The sequence below is a fragment of the Gavia stellata genome, chromosome 28 (genome assembly GCF_030936135.1).
Source record: "Gavia stellata isolate bGavSte3 chromosome 28, bGavSte3.hap2, whole genome shotgun sequence".
In the NCBI taxonomy this organism is placed as follows: Eukaryota; Metazoa; Chordata; class Aves; order Gaviiformes; family Gaviidae; genus Gavia; species Gavia stellata.
In genome coordinates this window covers 515,066-532,686 of record NC_082621.1, presented here as the reverse complement: position 1 = coordinate 532,686, position 17,621 = coordinate 515,066, and the positions used below count along the sequence as shown (strand labels likewise).

The 17,621-nt window shown below is 55.8% G+C and overlaps 2 protein-coding genes across 3 annotated transcripts; one reads left to right on the top strand and one right to left on the bottom strand.

Annotated features, from left to right (window-relative positions):
• Nucleotides 1-184: 184 nt before the first annotated feature.
• RETREG3 (reticulophagy regulator family member 3) lies at nucleotides 185-8,488 on the bottom strand. The gene is made up of 9 exons (XM_059830531.1): nucleotides 8,307-8,488; nucleotides 7,204-7,310; nucleotides 5,950-5,980; nucleotides 4,790-4,916; nucleotides 3,982-4,066; nucleotides 3,420-3,557; nucleotides 2,832-2,911; nucleotides 2,337-2,469; nucleotides 185-1,811 (listed from the first exon to the last, which is right to left on the bottom strand). Exons 1-9 carry the CDS (start codon nucleotides 8,486-8,488, stop codon nucleotides 1,378-1,380), a joined length of 1,317 nt encoding a protein of 438 aa, XP_059686514.1. The 3' UTR covers nucleotides 185-1,377.
• Nucleotides 8,489-8,771: 283 nt separating this feature from the next.
• On the top strand, nucleotides 8,772-16,787 carry TUBG1 (tubulin gamma 1). 2 transcript variants are annotated; one of them, XM_059830530.1, is made up of 11 exons: nucleotides 8,772-8,832; nucleotides 9,152-9,264; nucleotides 9,877-10,044; nucleotides 10,270-10,338; nucleotides 11,614-11,693; nucleotides 12,294-12,420; nucleotides 13,216-13,302; nucleotides 13,555-13,704; nucleotides 15,023-15,175; nucleotides 15,494-15,655; nucleotides 16,102-16,787. In XM_059830530.1, exons 1-11 carry the CDS (start codon nucleotides 8,784-8,786, stop codon nucleotides 16,297-16,299), a joined length of 1,356 nt encoding a protein of 451 aa, XP_059686513.1. In that variant the 5' UTR covers nucleotides 8,772-8,783; the 3' UTR covers nucleotides 16,300-16,787. The 2 variants fall into 2 exon arrangements, with proteins under 2 accessions (XP_059686513.1, XP_059686512.1); XM_059830529.1 differs by having other exon boundaries at nucleotides 10,270-10,365.
• Nucleotides 16,788-17,621: the final 834 nt, after the last annotated feature.

Sequence of the window (17,621 nt, the reverse complement as noted above, 5' to 3'; positions counted from 1 at the left end):
CGGCAGCCCAGGGCGGCTGGGCCGTGCGCGGCCAGCGGGGAGGCCTACGCCCCTGTGCAACAACCCGTTACCGACCGCAGACCCCCCTTAGCCGCGGCCCACCGCACCCCCACCCCCGAGGCAGCGCAAGCAGCTGCAGGGCCAACGCTTTCAGGCAGGGGATTTAGACAAAACGAAGCAGATAAAGGGGTTTCCCTGAAGAGGTACGTTCTTTGCTGCACAAATGTGATCGGAATCAGGTTCTATGGCTTGGAAAAAGCAATGGGAAAGCTCAGTGACGCAGGGGGCCGGAGGGCTCGCGCCGTCCAGCTGACGGAAGGTCTCGGCTGTAGGCTGCTGGTTTGTTCACGTGACCGAATGGGCACAAGCTCTTCGGTCACTGGTGGCTTGGGCTGGCGTCCCCCGTTCGGCTCCTGCGGGCAGGGTCTCACCTGTGCAAGGCTGGGAAGCAGCAGGCTGTCCCCAGGGCCAGGACAAAACTGGCTGGGCAGACCAGCTCCACCTCTTCCCTCCTCCAGAAATCCCGTCCCTAGCATTTCCCAAGCGGCAGCGTCAGGGGAAGTGCAGTATTGCCACCGTCCGTGCTGAACGTGTGCTGGAGGAGCACAGGGGAATTTTAGCAAATTGTTAGTCTGTTATTCTAGGAAAGCAACACGAGAGCAGCTGCCGGATGTAGATGTTCTTTGCAGGACTCTAGTCATCACAGTAGATGTCTTATTGCCATTATGTCTCTTACAAAATAGCATCACTAGAAAGCTGGAACCAGAGATGAGTGGTCATTGCAAGTACAAACATCATGCCCATACACCGTCATGTCCACAACAGGAGCAAGGGGTTTGTTTCTACCCAGAGCTGGATATTGCTGGGAAAGACGACTTGGATTCTGTGCACATTTTAGGAGCAGGGAATGGTTGTCTTAACGCTATTCTGTCTTTAAGTCCCAGACACTAAATCTGAGGGGAAACCAATCCTGTTCACCTGGTTATGCATGAGCCCCAGAAGGTCGGCTTCAAGATTGTCCTCAGCGATGCTAAGTCGATCTGACCGGTGGTCTCTAGAGCTGCAGACACCAGATTTATTGTCTTAGGTGAGGAAGTTTGGAGCAAACAGCATCCTGGCAGACAGTGCAAGGCAATGCATGGGTGACTGTGGAGCTATCACATCAACGTCTTTTCCTATGAATTACCAGTGTAGTTTATTTTAAAATCCAAGCGAGGCTACAGAGTCACAAGTCACAGTGGTGTTCCCAGCCAGGACTGGCTGTCACATCACTCATACTCACACAGGAGATGATCTAGGTAACTGTGCAAGGCTTTTCCTTCCAGGATTCCCCGCCACGATGTGCAATAGAAAACCAGAGGGAAGTGGCGGGATTGCTTACTGGCCCCGTGAGCCAGCAGGATCCAGCTGGTTCAGCTCAGACTGATCCAGCAGTTCAAAGTCATCCCCTTCCGCATCAGTGTCCAAGTCTGAGCTGGCCGTTCTAAGGTAAGTCTTTGCACCTCTCTGGGAATTGTCGCTGCGTGAGGACCCTGGCTGAGGGGCTCCTGACAGCGCAAGCTGTATCATCCCTCTGGTGACAAATCCGGCTATGTTGTTAGTAAGATTCTGTACAGATGGCAATGTGCTGGATTCTTCCTGGTCGTAAGGGAGATGCAGATCTTCTGTTACTTGTGGGCGGTAAGCCAGACTTGGGATCCCAATGCTGGTGTCATCTTCATCATCTATGCCAGTTGCTTCTGGGTTTATGGAAGGGAAGTCGGGGAGATCCCTGGCAAAAGATTCTTCTGGGTCACTATGACCGTCCAGGTCTAGAAGAGGAGAAAGTGCTTTAAATACACAGAACATGCCAAACACCCTGCAGGCAAGGGCAGCACAGCACACAAAAGGTGGGCTGTTACTTCCCCAAGAGAGCCTGTCTCTTACCATCTCACAGACCAAACGCTCTTTCCTCTCCTCACACAGCTATTCAGGATGCCTACTGACCTCCCCGTTCACTCATGAGGAATGCAGATGCTGAACCAGACACCTTCTGCCAGAGATAAGCACCCCCTCCCAGACTGCGCTGCAACCTGTATCCCTACGGCCAGAGACTGACAGAGCTGGATCTCCCTTTGAAGAGCAGCTGTCGTTGCTCTACTAAAGCACCACAGGAATTAAGAAGGAAGCTCAATTCTGAAAAAACAGGTATTTGCATCTCATTTTAGCCAGCAAGACAGACATCAAACAGCTAGACCTCAAGGACAGAAGGCAATGAATGCATCCTCCTTCCCATCCATCATGCCGGCGCCTGCTCAGCATTCCACACCTTCCAGAAACTGCCCATTTCCTCTTACCTTCTGATCCCTCTGTCAGGGGAGTCTGGCCCCTCGAGAGGTTAAATATCCCATTTTCAGTGTAGGAAACCTCAGCATCCGAATGCTCTGAGTCAGAGATGGTTAGTTCCTTGGCGACCACAGAGTCATCCAGCTTTGAAATAGGAGATAAAATTGAAAACATCAATACTGGAAAGCTTATTCCTGTGCCTCAAGACAAAACACATCATCCAGTGGCCACCAGTTAAACCCAGTCCTCATGGGAGGATGGTATCTGAGGCTCATTTCACACTTTACTGCCCAGCCTAGAAGACTGTAGTTGGTACAAACAGCACTGGACTACTTGAGTGAGACAGAACAGGAAAGACCTCTCTAAAAGGAGAGTATCCTCATCTGATTTTCCATCACAACTCAGCTACAAAGTGCTGGATACAGGGCCAATCACTGCGTGTCCACGCAATGCAGTGAGTTTGTTCTATTCAGCTGAGCTCTTCTATTTCAGAGATGCTTCATTACCTTGGGACAGAATGCGGCAAGCTCCTCTTCACTGTCACTCCCATCATCCACAGCCTCCTGATTAAGGGATCGGCGACGCACTGCCAGAAACCAGAATCAAAGCTTATTATTGCTGCTAGGACAGGGGTCTGTACGGGACCGGCCTTATGCTGAGCAGAAAACCCCTAAACTGCCAAGTTTGGACATAACATAACACAACACAGCATGCTTTGTTCCACAGCAGAGAAATGTGATCATTTCTGACTTGGGCTGCTGCAGATCTTTGGCTGAGATGAACATGTTCAGCAGCTGTCTTGCACTGAGTCCTTTTTCTTTTTTCAGTGCAACTGCAATATGGAACACACAGTCCCGGAAGCTGAGAAACAGAGCGGCTCAGCAGCGTGAAGAGCTTACACCAGTTGCTAACTGGGAGATGCCTGTGGAGGCAGAGCTACCTCACTTCCCTCACAAAGCACTTGCAAATATTTGCCAAGGGCGCAGGAGTGACTGCCATGCCATACATGCAGCCCCATCCCACTCCAAGACCAGGGGCTAAATTCACAGGCTGTTTCAGGTACCAAGGGTCAGAAACACAGTACAGAAACTTACATTGCTTCTCCCGCTGCTTTGATATCATGTAGCCTCGAACGCTGAAATCCAGCCGCTGCAGAGCTGGCTCCAGCTTCATGTACATGCGTTGCCCCAGTCTGTGGTACACAGCAAGGGGCCACAGCAGGATGAAGAGCACTGAGGTAAGCGGGAATGCTGATTAGAAGTTTGTTCAGGATGCTACTGGGCAAACACCTTGCCCATTTTGCGACGCAGTATAACACACACAGTATGCAAGATCTGAGTACTGAAGGCAATGCTGCGGGAGGCAGTTAGAATTGGTGCAATCACCTCTGCCAGTTTAACAAAATTGAGAAGCCAACCTATTAGTGCTCAGATCTATAGTTACTAAGCACTCAAACATGTTCTCTCTGGACCAGAGACCTTAGAGTCCTGGTCAAGAACCACCACATTCCAGGCAGAATGTATTATTTTAAATTTTAAAGCCATTCACACAAGCTTTCCTTTTCAGCAGAAGAGCCCCATCCCTCGGACATTCAGATCCCATTCATCTCTACCCCTTTTCACTTGTAAGCCTGTATTGGCACAGAAATCTACTTACACAGCAAGTATGAGAGCAAGAGTCCAGGGATATACCGGCCCAGGACAGCCAGGAAAGTAAAGACTCCACACACTAGAAGGCAAAACTGAAGACATGGGAGACAGTGAGATTCCAAGGTTAAGCAGTGAATTCACGCTGTTCTTGACTGTCTTGTTCTCTCCAGATTCTAGGTCAATTCATAATTCTAACAACAGCAAAGCCTTCCTAGGGTTCAACTACCCTGCTCTAGGATTAGCGCAGACACAGGAGGTATCTGGCTTCATGGCGACAGGCAGCATACCAAGGCCTCTGCCTCAGAATATGAGGAGCTTCCCAAAGCAGGTACGCTAAAAGCAAGGAAGAGGCTAAAGATGACAGAACTCTTTGAGGTGAAAAGAACAAGGACAGTACCACCAGTGTTACAGGTTCCTCTTTGCATAAGCCTCAAAAAAAAAAAAAAAAAAGAAAAAGAAAAAAAAAAGCTTGACACACTTTCTCAACCTATTAAAATCCAGTGAGGGAGATGAGTTTGACAGACACTTTAAAAAGCTAGAAACCTCCAGAAGGAGCAGCTACATTTTCACTTCACTAGTGCAATCAACATGCCGACACTCGTTTTCTCCTCCCTCCTCCACAACCTGATTATTCTGTCTGTGCTTTCTATTCCTCTCCACCACTTCATAGCCATGTTGTTGTGGGAGACCTCCCGTGGTAAACTCCCATGCCTGAATGCATTCAGCCAAGGCTGGACGCCACCACAAAAGAATACTAGCGGTCAGCAGAGGCTCCACACCAAACATTTTATTTGCTGAGGTCTGTACATTCTTACCTTTCCAGGGTTTTGCCTCTTGAAAATGAAGAGATTACTCAAGAAGTTGGTCCCAGCCACCCATCCTTCAGCCAAATGGTGACAGAGTTCTGGCACTCCGAGCAGCCGAGGGTGAACGTATCCCCAGCTGCAGTGAAAGGAAGAATTCAGGAACAGATATTACTGCATCCAAGTCGGTGCAGAAGTCACTTGTTACAAACACTTGTCACAATACTACCTCTCTTCGCCCCCAGATGCTGGGGTCTAGAGATAAGGGTCAGCCTGCCTTTCAAAACACCACCTTCCTACTGGAGGGAAAGGGCAGTGCAGAAGCAAACCAAGCATAACCCTTTGCTTTTTCTGCATTTATTTGGACAACTGCAACCCCCAAGACTTCAGCATGAGGTTTACAAGAAGCCTTGTACCTTACTTAATATATTCAATATATTCAATTACTTTGGAGGCATTGTCTTTGGCAAGTTCTATTAGTGCTTCTTAACTGCTAGTCACAAGTACCTGAAGGTTAGGAAGAGCAATTCCTTTTGTACTGGAGCCTCTTGGGGGAAAAAAAAAAAAAAAGACAAAAATTTGTCATTTGGCAACAGCTCAAGTGATTTAATCAGGAGCTGAGCATCCAGCACGGCTCGGCAGCACAGGCAGGCAGAAAGGTGTGCCCAGAGAGAGAAAGGTGTTATTAGTAAGACAACACCCCAACATTTCTCAACCCATTATTAATGCTGCAGTCAGACCATAACTATGCAGTAACAACTTCTGGGACAAGCCTGTTAAACATTCGCTACAGAGTCTCAGAAGACTTCATTATTTCAAAAAAAATTTTCCTGCTACTGGAAGCCCACACAAAAGGAATTGCTTTTAAGGGAGCACCTCTAACTTAAGGGCGCAGGGGGGAAGTGGCAGGAGAAGTTTTACAACACTCAAGCAAGCATTATTGAAGGTCAGTATGAGGCAAAAATTAAGGATAATATTACAGCTTGGGCAAGTCAAAAACTTGTCACAATGGCTTAACAGAGTCCAGGGCTCCATCCTTCCTCCACTAAGTAGGTCCCTTCTCCCCCTTCCTTCCTTGCTCAAAGGAGCCAAGATTACAAGCACGTGCAGGTAATAATTACACGGTATCACAGCAAAATACCAAACAGCAGAGGATTCAATTAGTTTCCTACCTCTCATTGTCTAATTCGTCAGGTCTTGCCACTAAAATATTAAGAACAGACACTACATTAGTTGCAAGGAATTTGCCATGAGAATGCTTAGGTCTTGGGATTTAAGTAAAGCTTTAATGAGCTGGGGAATACATGGAAAAGACATTAACTGTAATTAAGAACTGCAGATGCATCACTCCATAACACATTTTGAATGTGTACGTGTGACAGTACGAGACTGCAAGAGTCTCCTTGTTGCTCCTCAATATCTGTTGCACATTGTCTGGAAGGCTGCTCTGGTTACAGTGACAGGTATTAGCAAAAAATACCACTTTCATCTCCCTCCCTTCCCCTGCACACACCAGATGGTGAAGGAAGAACAGCTTGCTTACAGAGAGGCATCAGAGATTTAAGTCTTTTGATACTTTATCACCCAGGCTGGGATTTGTAAAGTGACCCAGGGGTGTACCAGTTGTCCTGACAAATCGAAATCAAGGTTACGAGGGAGCTAGACAGACACTTCCTCCTCACTTCAGCTACAGAGCCTGAGCCAAGCTGCTGCTAGAAACCAAGGAAAGCTTTAGTGTCTTCCCGAGAACTACAGAGAACACAAGTTGAAGCAGAAAGCTGGGAGTTGTACTTGCTAGTTAGTTAGGGAACCACCTCTAAGAGCATGCAAACCACACACACTGCTTCAAAACCAATCTGTCCATGCAAAGCCAACAAAATCCTGAGCTGCTAAGAATGGTAGTATTCATGAGTATATCAATATCACAAATGATAGATATAACCGCTTTGTTTACTGACAGCTCTAGACTAACTTCATTAACAGCTGTTAAGATGCCTCTCCTTTCAAAGAAATCTCTACTCAACAGCAACATCTTTGTCCTAAAACATGAAGCTAGTTTATTACAGATTCTGAGGAAAAATCCAGATGTATTCCATGTATGCTTCAATTTCTTGCTCTTGTACTGAATGCTCGGAAGGTGAATCACTGCTTCAAAACCTGCACTAGTTCACGTACACCAGATGTTTCAAGATTATGAGACAAATACCAGTGTCACAAGCATGAAAAGCTCTTCTTATGTTTATATAGGTTACAATTTTCCAACTCCAGGAAGAACATGCCTACAGTGTTCTTGCCGGCTTCTAGACTCATAAAGCAAAAACTCCAGGATTTTAAATAGTTAACTCCAGGCGGTGCAGAGCCTATATACCTCTAAGGCTAAAAACAGTGCTTGATTTGCTGGTATCAACTCGAATGTTGCAACTTACCTCCAATTTCAGGCCAGATTTTGCTCTTCCACTGATCTAGACAAACAACTACTATAAGGGTAAATGCAACCAGGAACAGCAAGCGAAGAGAAGTCAGAGCAAAAAACCTGTGGGGAAGAAACAAACAAATCGGTACCGACCAGATCTGTGTGACACACACAAAAGGGGTAACACAAACTAACTCAAAACGAATCAGTCACTCAGTAACAGTTATAGCCAGAGAAAAGTGAGCAAGTGCTAATCAGTCAGCACGCAGCCTGCCCGCACTGCCTGGTGGGGAGCTTATCAGGCAGCTGCCGTCAGGCTGCTTTAGGGACCCTTATCTGCTCGAGCCATTTCTAGCACAACAGCCCTGCTTTACAGCTCACCAGCTTCACACTCACCTGTCAGAGGCGAGTGGAACCTGCCGCCCTTCCTCCACTTTTCACAGAATAGTTTGGGTTTTGCTGATTAGTTTTATGCTTTCGGATAGCAGGGAAAACATGCTGAGAGGGACAGAGCTGAAGTAGACATCAGCACTTCCAGATTCCTTCTGGCTTGCTGAAATAGGTCATGCACTCAAGCTCTTAGGCTCTAGCTGCTCGGGTTCCAACTCCAGCCAGGAACGGGGGGACCTGCCTGTTCCGCGCGAAGCAGAGGCAGCCTTCCTCCCTGGAGAACTTGCTCACCAGGTCCCGGGAGAAGGGGTACGAGGGAGCCATGGGTGTGCCGGCGGGCAGGGCGCCCGGTCGCTAGTGCCCTCCGAGCGCCGGCCTGTGCCGCCTGCGCGCCCACTCGAGACCCACTGCCACGGGGGAAAGCCCGTCAGGGCAGCGCGGCGCAGTTGCGGCAGAAAACAAAACTTCCCGCAGCCCAGGGCGCTCCGGCGGCTCCCGCACTACCGAGCGGCCGCGGAGGAGCCCACCGAGGGCTGCGCGCACCCGCGGCCCCTCCGGCGCAGTGAGGGGCCTCGGCGGGACGCGCCTTCCGACACAGGCACCGCTCCGCAGCCCGGCGCCGCAGGGGAGTAGATCCGGGGCCCCCCCGGGGCGGCCTGCGCCCCCGGCCCCCCTCCCGCCCCCCCGCCAGCCGCGGCCCGGACCCCGCAGCCGCCGCCCGCTCACCAGAAGAGGCCGTGCGCCGCCGCCCACCACAGCGCGCTGCGGCCCGGCCGCTCCCACACCAGCGCGGCCTGCGCGGCGCTCAGCAGCGGCTCGTAGGGCCCCAGGCGGCCCCGCAGCGCCGCGCTCAGCGCCTGCACCCGCCGCTGCCGCTCGCCGGACCCGCCGGGCCGCGCCGCCGCCATGGCTCCCTCACGGCATCAACATCCGGCCCCGTCGCGCCCGCGCACGGCCGCCGCCGACATGGCGGCTCCCGCCGGCGGAAGCAAGGCAGCGCTGGGCGCCGCCATCTTGGAGCAGGCGCAGCCGCCGCCGTCTGTCAGGGCGCACGCGCGTTGCCAGGGCACCGCGAGGGGCGGGGGCGAGTGGCGTCCTCCCGGAAGTGCGCCGTGCGCACGCGCAGTGCGGTTGTCGCCGGGCGGGAGACGCGGCGGGGCGGCAGGGAGTGGGGCGGAGGAGCGGAGCGGAGCCTGGGCCGCGATGCCGCGGGAGATCATCACCCTGCAGCTGGGCCAGTGCGGCAACCAGAGTGAGTGGGCACCCGGGGCGGGCGGCGGCAGGGCCGGGCCGGGCCGGGCCGGGGGAGCGCGCCCCGGGCGGGGCCGGGATGGTGTGGGGGGCGTGGGCGGGGCCCGCTGGGACTGGGGCGGGGCCTGATGCGGGGGCGGGGCCTGATGCGGGGGCGGGGCCTGATGCGGGGGCGGGGCCTGCCGGACCGGGGCGGGGCCTGCCGGACCGGGGATGCTCCGGGCTCTGCCTCGGCCCGGCGTCGGGGTCGGCCCCGGCCCCGGCCCTGCCCCGCCCCGGCCTGGCCTGGCCTGGCCTGGCTGACCGCACCCCCACCGCAGTCGGGTTCGAGTTCTGGAAGCAGCTCTGCGCTGAGCACGGCATCAGCCCCGAGGGCATCGTGGAGGAGTTCGCCACCGAGGGCACCGACCGCAAGGACGTCTTCTTCTACCAGGTACTGCCGGGTGCTGCTGCTGCCCACCCAGCCCCTGCCTGTTCTGGGACGTGGAGCGGGCACGCTGTGCTGCGGGATGTGCCTGCCGTCGTCACCGGGTGGATCCATGCTCGGATGAGTGCAGGCAGGGCTGTCTGCGACCGGTTCAGCTCTCTCCAGCAGCCCCCTGGTTCAGGGACTGGTGGACTGATGCTAACCCCTGGCTGGTTTGGGTGCCAGCCTCAGCCAAGCGCTCCTGCTAGGCAGCACGCTGCCAGGGCTCCTGTCTGCACTCCAGTTTCTGGAAATGGATCTGTTGTGGAGGCAGAAACACGTGGCTGAGGCTGCCATAGATACCACCTTACATAACCGCCGCAAGCGCAGGCTCGTTAGGGGAGAGCCACCCCCCCTCCACCTGCCCAGCATTCAGGATATACTCTGGGGCACATAAAGATGCTGCATTACCGACAGGCCATACATAACAAGTTTCCCTTTCTCCTCTTCCCTGTCAGACGCCGGCTGTGCCGTGCTCTCCCTCGGCCAGGGGGTGGCACACGCACTTGCAGTTTCTCTTGCAGTAAGAAGCAGTGCTGAGCTGCGACTGCATCATGATCTTACTGCTCCTTGTTAAAGGCAGACGATGAGCACTACATCCCACGAGCCGTGCTGCTGGACCTGGAGCCCCGAGTTATCCACTCCATCCTGAACTCCCCTTATGCCAACCTCTACAACCCAGAAAACATCTACCTGTCTGAGCACGGAGGGGGAGCTGGGAACAACTGGGCCAGTGGCTTCTCACAGGTAACAGCTCTAGTGCTCCTGGTTGCAAACACAGGTCAGCATACATAGGCATACATAGTTTCTGAAGAATACCACGTCATTCAGCAGAGACTTACACCTGACACTTTGTGGCACCCTGGGTGCAGGGTCATGATGCCAGTCAGACCTGGCTTCACGCCAGGCTTGAGGAGCTCTTCTCCATTTTCTGTGGGAAGGGAATAAATCCTGGTCTGGTCTCTCTTGCAGGGAGAAAAAATCCATGAAGATATTTTTGATATAATAGACAGAGAGGCTGATGGGAGCGACAGTTTGGAAGTAAGTAAACCAGGGGACTTGGATCCAGTTGCCCTGCTTGGTGTTTTCCGAGCCTGGCTTCTGTTTTATAAGGTCGAGCTCAGCCCGTTGGTGTACACAGACTTCCTCAACTTGCTTCTGGGGGCCGAGCAGAGAACACGTAGAGAGGGGAACTAGGGAAAGGAGGTCTTTCCCATCACTACTATATCTGTCAGGCTTCCCCAGAAATCTTCTTACTGTATGCTCAGTGGGGCATTTTTCTGCCCCAAATACTGCTTGCATTGGGCATTTCCCGCAGGGTACAGTCTGCAGGAAGAGTTCCAGGCATTATGGTGCTTTTTCCTTTCCCTCTTGCACCTCCCTCCCATGGCTCTCCCCTGCGTCAGCTGCAGCAGGACACACACTACTTGTCCACCAGCGAAGGCCCTCGTGGGTAGGGGGGCCGTGCTGGAACAAGGTGCCTGCTGCCTCTCTGCCTGCAGCAGAGGAGGGAGCCTCAGGCTGCCAGCAGGAAGGTGTTTAGACCCAAAGTTGCTGAGTGCTTTGAAATCCACGGAATGAGCGCAGGCAGCTGCAGCTTCATTTTCTCTCCAGCTGGGTTAAAGGGGCACCAGGGGTACCGACAGCTCTTCGGCTGCTTTGCTGTGTGCTTCTGGCAGGAGCTTGGCCACCATCCGTGTAAACCCGTTTCCTGTGCGTAGACAGACAGGGCTCCCTGGTGTTTGTGTCAGGCTGTCACATGGCAACAGGGGAAGGGAAAATGTGATCGTAAAATAAGCTGGCAGAAGATCCAAGAGCCCATTGTGGGACCTACAGCAGGTGGGAACTGCCCTGAAGTCAAGTAGTGGGAGTTTGGCTTCGGGCACTCTAGAAGGAGGGGAGTGGCATGGAGGGCCTGGGGAAAGGGCTGAGAACGTGTACCTCTGTTTTGTGTGACCGACTGGACCCTGATGGTGACATTGGAGCTGTTCTGAAGTCTGTTCTGTGGTGGGAGGAATCCAGGAGGCTCCGGAGCAGCAGTTGCACTTTGTGGTGTGTGCAGAGATGTGGATTCCACCCACACTGGCAGGAGTGGCCTGATGAGCATATGGCTGTTGCTGTGGTCTGGAGAAGCCAGGACTAACCTCCGCTCCATCCGCAGGCTTCAGCTCTGTGCTCTCAGTTGTCACAGGGGTAGTTCTCGCCCTGGCTGGCAAGTCTCTGCTGGAGGTGGTGGTGGTGGCACAACGTGCTTTGCTCTGCCTGCTCCTGGGGGTGAGCTGGACCTTGAGCTGCCTGCGTTCTGCTTCCTTCCAGGGGTTTGTGCTTTGCCACTCCATTGCTGGTGGAACGGGCTCTGGGCTGGGCTCGTACCTCCTGGAGAGACTGAATGACAGGTGAGCATTCAGCCTTGTCCCCTTCCCTCATGGCAGAGTCTGGCCCAGCCTGGGCACCCTGCCAAAGTAGGGAGCTGGAGAGCGCTGACTCAGAGCCACCGCCCCCACCCAAACACTCTTGTGCAATCCCTGGCACACTGCCCGGGGAAGGGATGGCTCCTGATATGCCTGGGGACTTCAGAGGCTCCGAAACTGGACTTCTGCTGTCCAAACTCTGCCTTCCCTCAGCCATTCTTATCAGGCAGCTGCCTTCTGACACCCTGACTGTGCAGGGGAGGGTGGGAGGCTTAGCTGTGGGCTCTGAGCTGCCATCCCTGCCTGTTTCAGCTTGCAGCCTCTTGAAAAGGCTTGTAAGCAGCTGCTTAATCAGCCTGTGGATGGCTCAGCCTCGCCTGTAGCTCCGTCTGGCAGCCTGCTCCTGTACTGCTAGGGTAGGCACTGCTGGGACAAATTCTCTCACTCCCTGGGAGCCAACTCTGGCATGCAGTGCTGGTGACTCACTGCTGTCCTGAGCCCTGGAGACTGCAAAGGGAGCTTGTGGGAGGACAGAGTGCTGGCTTCGTGGCATTAACCCTTGAGATGGCTGGGCTTTCTTACCAGGTATCCCAAGAAGCTGGTGGAGACCTACTCAGTTTTCCCAAACCAGGATGAGATGAGCGATGTTGTAGTCCAGCCGTACAACTCTCTGCTGACACTGAAGAGGCTGACTCAGAATGCTGACTGCGTGGTAAGAGTCCCACTGCGTGTCAGGCCAGCAGTGCAGGCAGCTCCTGTGTGGCAGCCCTGTCCCCAGCCGCGCAAAAACGCAGCCTTTCCTGGGACAAGTGCTGTAGCTGAGTGGGGCGAGCGCTGCAGCAGCGTGCAATGTGCCTGCAAAACCCCAGGCACAGCAACAAGTGCACCCCCGTCCAGAAGGACTGAGCAGATGTGGTGGCTCCGGGGACAAGGGCTCTGTGCTAACCCCTGCTGAGCTGTCCAGCTTGGCATGCCTGCCTCTGGGATCCAGCAGATTCTTCCCCTGGCAGCGAGGACTGGCAGTGCTTCCTCTGTGTAGCTGCGCTGCAGCCTTCCGCTTGAACTCGATTCCAGCATTGCTTTCAGCACCCGCAAGCCCCAGCCAGCATCTTCAGCCTCCACCAGGGCCTTCGGTCAGGTCCTAACTAAGACACTGCCTGTCCCTCACAGCTTATCTCTGCACATGGCAGGGCAAGAGCATCTGCGCTGGAGCTGCTGGGGCTGAAGGTTGTCGCGAGGTGCTGGGCCAGAGGCAGTGCTCTTTGGGAGAGCACTGGGGAGCACAGCCAAGATGGGAGGGAAGAGCTTCCATTGACAGTGTCGGTTACGCTCCACAGATGAGTCAGCTTACGGTTTCAAGTGTCTGCCACCTGCCATGGAGGGCTCTGCCAGGCTGCGGCGCTCAGGGCCTGTGCTTGGCGATCTGGTGCCCTCAGACACGTGCCCAGGGCTGCCCTTCCTCAGGCTGCCTCCGAGGCTCTTCACAGAGATGGTTTTTCTCTTGCAGGTGGTTCTGGACAACACGGCCTTGAATCGGATCGCGACAGACCGGCTGCACATTCAGAACCCATCGTTCTCTCAGATCAACCAGCTGGTGAGAAGGGCTCTTCCCTCTGGAGAAGCCGCCTTAGGGCTTCCCCACTGTCTTTGAGTCCATCTGAACCTGCTGCATGGCCTGGGTGTGGTGATGGGCAGCCTGGAGCCATGAACAAGGGTCCTCTGCCCTTCTGAGGGGTGGCCTCCATGGGCGCTCCAGCTTCCCCTGGCACGGCTGCGTGAAGCGGGTTTTAAATGCGCTCCAGAGCCATGCGGTGACGCAGATGCTGACCCCATCCTCTCCCCCCAGGTCTCCACCATCATGTCTGCCAGCACCACCACGCTCAGGTATCCTGGGTACATGAACAACGACCTCATCGGGCTGATTGCCTCGCTGATCCCCACCCCCCGGCTGCACTTCCTCATGACGGGGTACACGCCGCTCACCACCGACCAGTCGGTAAGGGAGTCTGCCAGGCACTCCTCCCCTTCCCCGAGGGCAGGAGGAGCTGCCGTACTCACCTTGTAACATCCGTTGGTCCCATGGTCTTGGTGTGAGCTGTAATTGCGTGTTCCAAATCCCAGGCCCATGTGCCCACGCCATGTGACAGCCACCTGTGATATGAATCAGATGTGAGCAGCCAGTTGTGCTTTTGCTGGGCTACCTGCTGCATGCATCAGGATGGCTGCGGCAGCTATGGGAGAGCCGACAGTATCTGATCTGACAAAAGGCACCCTTAGAAACAATCGGAGTGAGCCCAGCAAAGCGGTCCTGCCAGTCCTGCCACCCTGGTGGGCCACTGGCCCAGGCTGTTTGAGTCAGAACACTGTTGAGCATTGTCATGCCAAGACTGATTGTGGGCTCCAGGCATCAGCCCCTTCCCGGGGCTTGATCTCTGTTCTGGGACGGGATTGCCACCCCTCAGCTGCATCGAACACTGCTGCTTCCGTTTAGCTTGTCCCCAGCGAGTGCCCCCTCAGCCCTCCTGGTGAGAATGGAGCAGTTCTGTTTTGAGAGGCACTCACCTGCGTTGGCCATGTCTCAGTTCTGCCGGGAGCTAACAGCTGCTGTTCTCCTCTTGTTGTGTGCATTTCCTCAGGATGTTACTCAGAGAAGCAAATCTGAAAAACTGCTGGCTCTGAAAAGGGTATCAAGTGTGTGATCTGTCCTCCCAGGGAGGAGTGTGGGGAGGGCTCAGCCAGCAGCTCGGATGGTGCCTGGAGTGGGGCTGCCACACTGCCGAGCTGTCCTTGCTGCAGGCACTCCTTCGGGTGCTGGCCCTGGCTGTGGTCCCCGTGGCAGGCAGCAGCTGGGCAAAGCCCATGACAGCCCGGTCTGTGCACGGGCTCAGTGCAGGGTGAGGTGGGGAGCAGGGGTGCAGGGGGGAACGACCCCTCTCGTGTCCTCCAGCCCTGCTCCTTGCCTTGGCAGTGGAACAGGACAGGAGTTTGTCAGCAACAACATGAAACATGTCCCTGTCACTCTGGTCTCAGCTGAGCTTTGCCCCAGCCACTGCTGTGCTGCTGGGGGGGGCGGGGGGGCAGCTCAGTGCCCATGTGTTGGCACCTCTGCCAACACTCCAGTTCTCAGCCCGGCTGCGCTTGTTGTGTGACTTTGGGGTTTTCCCTGTCCTGCATGGGGCTTTGCATGTGGCTCCATCCTAAGCCCAAGGGCTTCTCTGTCCAGCTGCCCTCTGCTCCTCTGTGTGTGTGTGTGTGTGCAGGGCAGCGGGAGGGCAGCACACCCACTCCCTCTGACCCCCAGCTGGCATTTGCAGGTGGCTAGTGTGAGGAAAACCACAGTCCTGGATGTGATGAGAAGATTGCTGCAGCCTAAAAATGTGATGGTGTCCACAGGGCGAGACAGGCAGACCAACCACTGCTACATTGCCATCCTCAACATCATCCAGGGGGAGGTGGATCCTACGCAGGTGAGCTCCCACAGCCGTTTCAGATGCTGATGGAAAGGGTATGGCCTGCCAGGGAAGGGCACGGTCACAGTCTTCCTGTGCGGGGACCCTGGGGCGAGACTGAGCGGTGCTTGAGAACTGGCTCCAAGTTGCTCCTGTGTGGCCCTGGCCTCGTGGAAAAGCAACTAGTTCCTTGCTGTGAGGAGCCTCCCTCCCTGCTGTTTGCTGAAATCCACTTTCCTGAGGCCGTACCTCGTGTGAGGAGCAGCTCCTGGGTCTGCTGGGACCAGGCTGCTTTGCCCATCACCCTGCTGCCCCTCGCTGCTCTCATCCCGCCAGGTTCACAAGAGTCTGCAGCGGATCCGGGAGAGGAAGCTGGCCAACTTCATCCCCTGGGGTCCTGCCAGCATCCAGGTGGCTTTGTCCCGCAAGTCCCCCTACCTGCCGTCCGCACACCGCGTCAGCGGCCTCATGATGGCAAACCATACCAACATATCCTCGGTGAGTGCCTTCCTTCCCTCTACACCGCAGCAGCGCAGCGCTGGGGTCCCACAGCTGTAGCTCTGATGTCCTTTCAGTTGCAAGTGCGTCTTCTCTGAGGCTTTCACAAAGCCACGCAGGGCCTGCAGATGAGGGGAGGGTGGGCAGCTCCCAGCTGGGGCACAGCAGGGCTCAGGTCTGGTCTGGGATCCCGTCAGTCCTGCTGCACCCTGGTGCCATTCTCCCAGGAGCAGGCTGCAGCAGGACTCCCTCTCCCTGGCCAAAGGCAGCCTCAGAAGCACGAGCTGTTCCCAAGTGCTGGCTGGGTGCAGGGTAGCAGCTACTGCCCTGCCACCCTGGGGCTGTCTGCCTGCCTCCTCCCAGGCAGCAGCCTGAGGAGGTTGGACCCCTGTCCCGCGAGATCCCCGGGGAGCTCTGGCTCGTCTGACCGCTGCATTGCTCTCCAGCTGTTTGAGCGGACATGCCGGCAGTACGACAAGCTGCGCAAGCGGGAGGCCTTCCTGGAGCAGTTCCGCAAGGAGGACATCTTCAAGGACAACTTTGACGAGCTGGACAACTCCCGGGAGATCGTGCAGCAGCTGATCGACGAGTACCACGCGGCCACGCGCCCTGACTACATCTCTTGGGGTACGCAGGAGCAGTGAGTGCCCTGCCAGGGGACAGGAGGGTCCCATGGCCACCTCCACGCGTGCTGGCAGGGCTTGTCTCTGCCGTGCCCACGTTTAGCACCCCTCGGCACTGCCTGGCTGCAGTGGAGTCGTCACACCGGCTGCACACACACACTGCGCTCCTCAGCAGAAGCAGCTCTGCAGGGAGCAGCACTGCCCCTGAAGACCCTTGGCGGGGGACAGCCTCCGCTCCACCACGTGCCCTGGCCCAGGACAGGACTGGGGCAGGTGTGTGCTCTGCTGCTAGGGAACCTCCGCCTGTGAGAGCAAGGCTCGCTCAGAGGAGGATGAGAGCGAACCTGGGGGCTTGGAAGAGGCCTGGCCCAAAGAGTTGGGTGCACACGACCCCTGTGGCCAAAGGCTCTGTGTGGCTGAGCTAGTCCTTGCCCTGGGCAGGAGCCTTGTTCCTCCTTCACCAGATCAGGCCTGGGGCACAGGCTGTATCTATATTTTTGTAGGTTATTTTGCTTTAATAAAGGCTGTTCCTGCACTGATGCTGCCTGCACGGCTCCTGGAGCAAGCAGCCAGGCAGGGAAGTAGCTGCAGACACTGCCAGTGGGCCAGCCCTGCTGCGCAGCCACAGCCCAATGGCGTCCTGGCTCCGTGGGAGCGCTGAACCGGGGCCGCTGCTCACCTGCACGTCCCAGTGGTGCGCACAGCCAGCCCTGCCCCAGCCGGGAGCCAGCCGGCAACGTGCTGTCTGGGCCCGGGCAGTGCTGGGCGACTGCTGCGGCAGAGCCAGAAATACTGGAAGGACCTGCCGGCACAGCTGACCAGGGACAGGAGCCGGCACCACCCTGCCTACCCTGCCCGCAGAGCATGCGGTGCCCGCGTTAATGTTTCACCGGGGCAAGGCCCGATGCAGAAGGGAGGTCCCGAGGGGCTGTGGGTGCCCTCGCTGCTCTGGATCCAAGACAGGGGACGGCACCACCAGGAAGCACATGGGATCGGGGCTGGCTGATAGGGATGGGGGGGGTGTAGACACAGCAGCTCCACTCCTGCCCTACGTGAGGCAGGCTGCGAGGGATAGCGGTGTGGGGCAGCGCTGGAGCCGGTCCAAGCCCAGGCAGCCCAAGGTGAGAATTAGCCTTTTCCTCTGACCCTGTGGCACAGAGCAGCAGGCTAAAAATACCCGCCTGCCATGGCAGCACCAGGCTCCCACACCCTCTTTGGCACTGGCCCCACAGAGGCGCCTGCTGCTAGGGCAGTTCCCCCCGCCCGGGGCAGCCAGTGCCAGGGGGTGCCGGGGAGCTGGAAGCTGAGCCGGAGCACTGCCTGCGCTGTTGATGAAATGCCAA

Bases quoted from the DNA above. Each gene is read 5' to 3' on its own strand.
- RETREG3 (XM_059830531.1), bottom strand. From the start codon at position 8,488: ATGGCGGCGGCGCGGCCCGGCGGGTCCGGCGAGCGGCAGCGGCGGGTG. The intron at 2,470-2,831 runs GTAATGAAGCAT...CCTATTTCAAAG, and splicing joins TTGCCGCATTCTGTCCCAAG to CTGGATGACTCTGTGGTCGC. The intron at 1,812-2,336 runs GTAAGAGGAAAT...CTCCTCTTCTAG, and splicing joins CCTGACAGAGGGATCAGAAG to ACCTGGACGGTCATAGTGAC.
- TUBG1 (XM_059830529.1), top strand. From the start codon at position 8,784: ATGCCGCGGGAGATCATCACCCTGCAGCTGGGCCAGTGCGGCAACCAG. The intron at 11,694-12,293 runs GTGAGCATTCAG...CTTTCTTACCAG, and splicing joins CTGGAGAGACTGAATGACAG to GTATCCCAAGAAGCTGGTGG. The intron at 12,421-13,215 runs GTAAGAGTCCCA...TTTCTCTTGCAG, and splicing joins CTCAGAATGCTGACTGCGTG to GTGGTTCTGGACAACACGGC.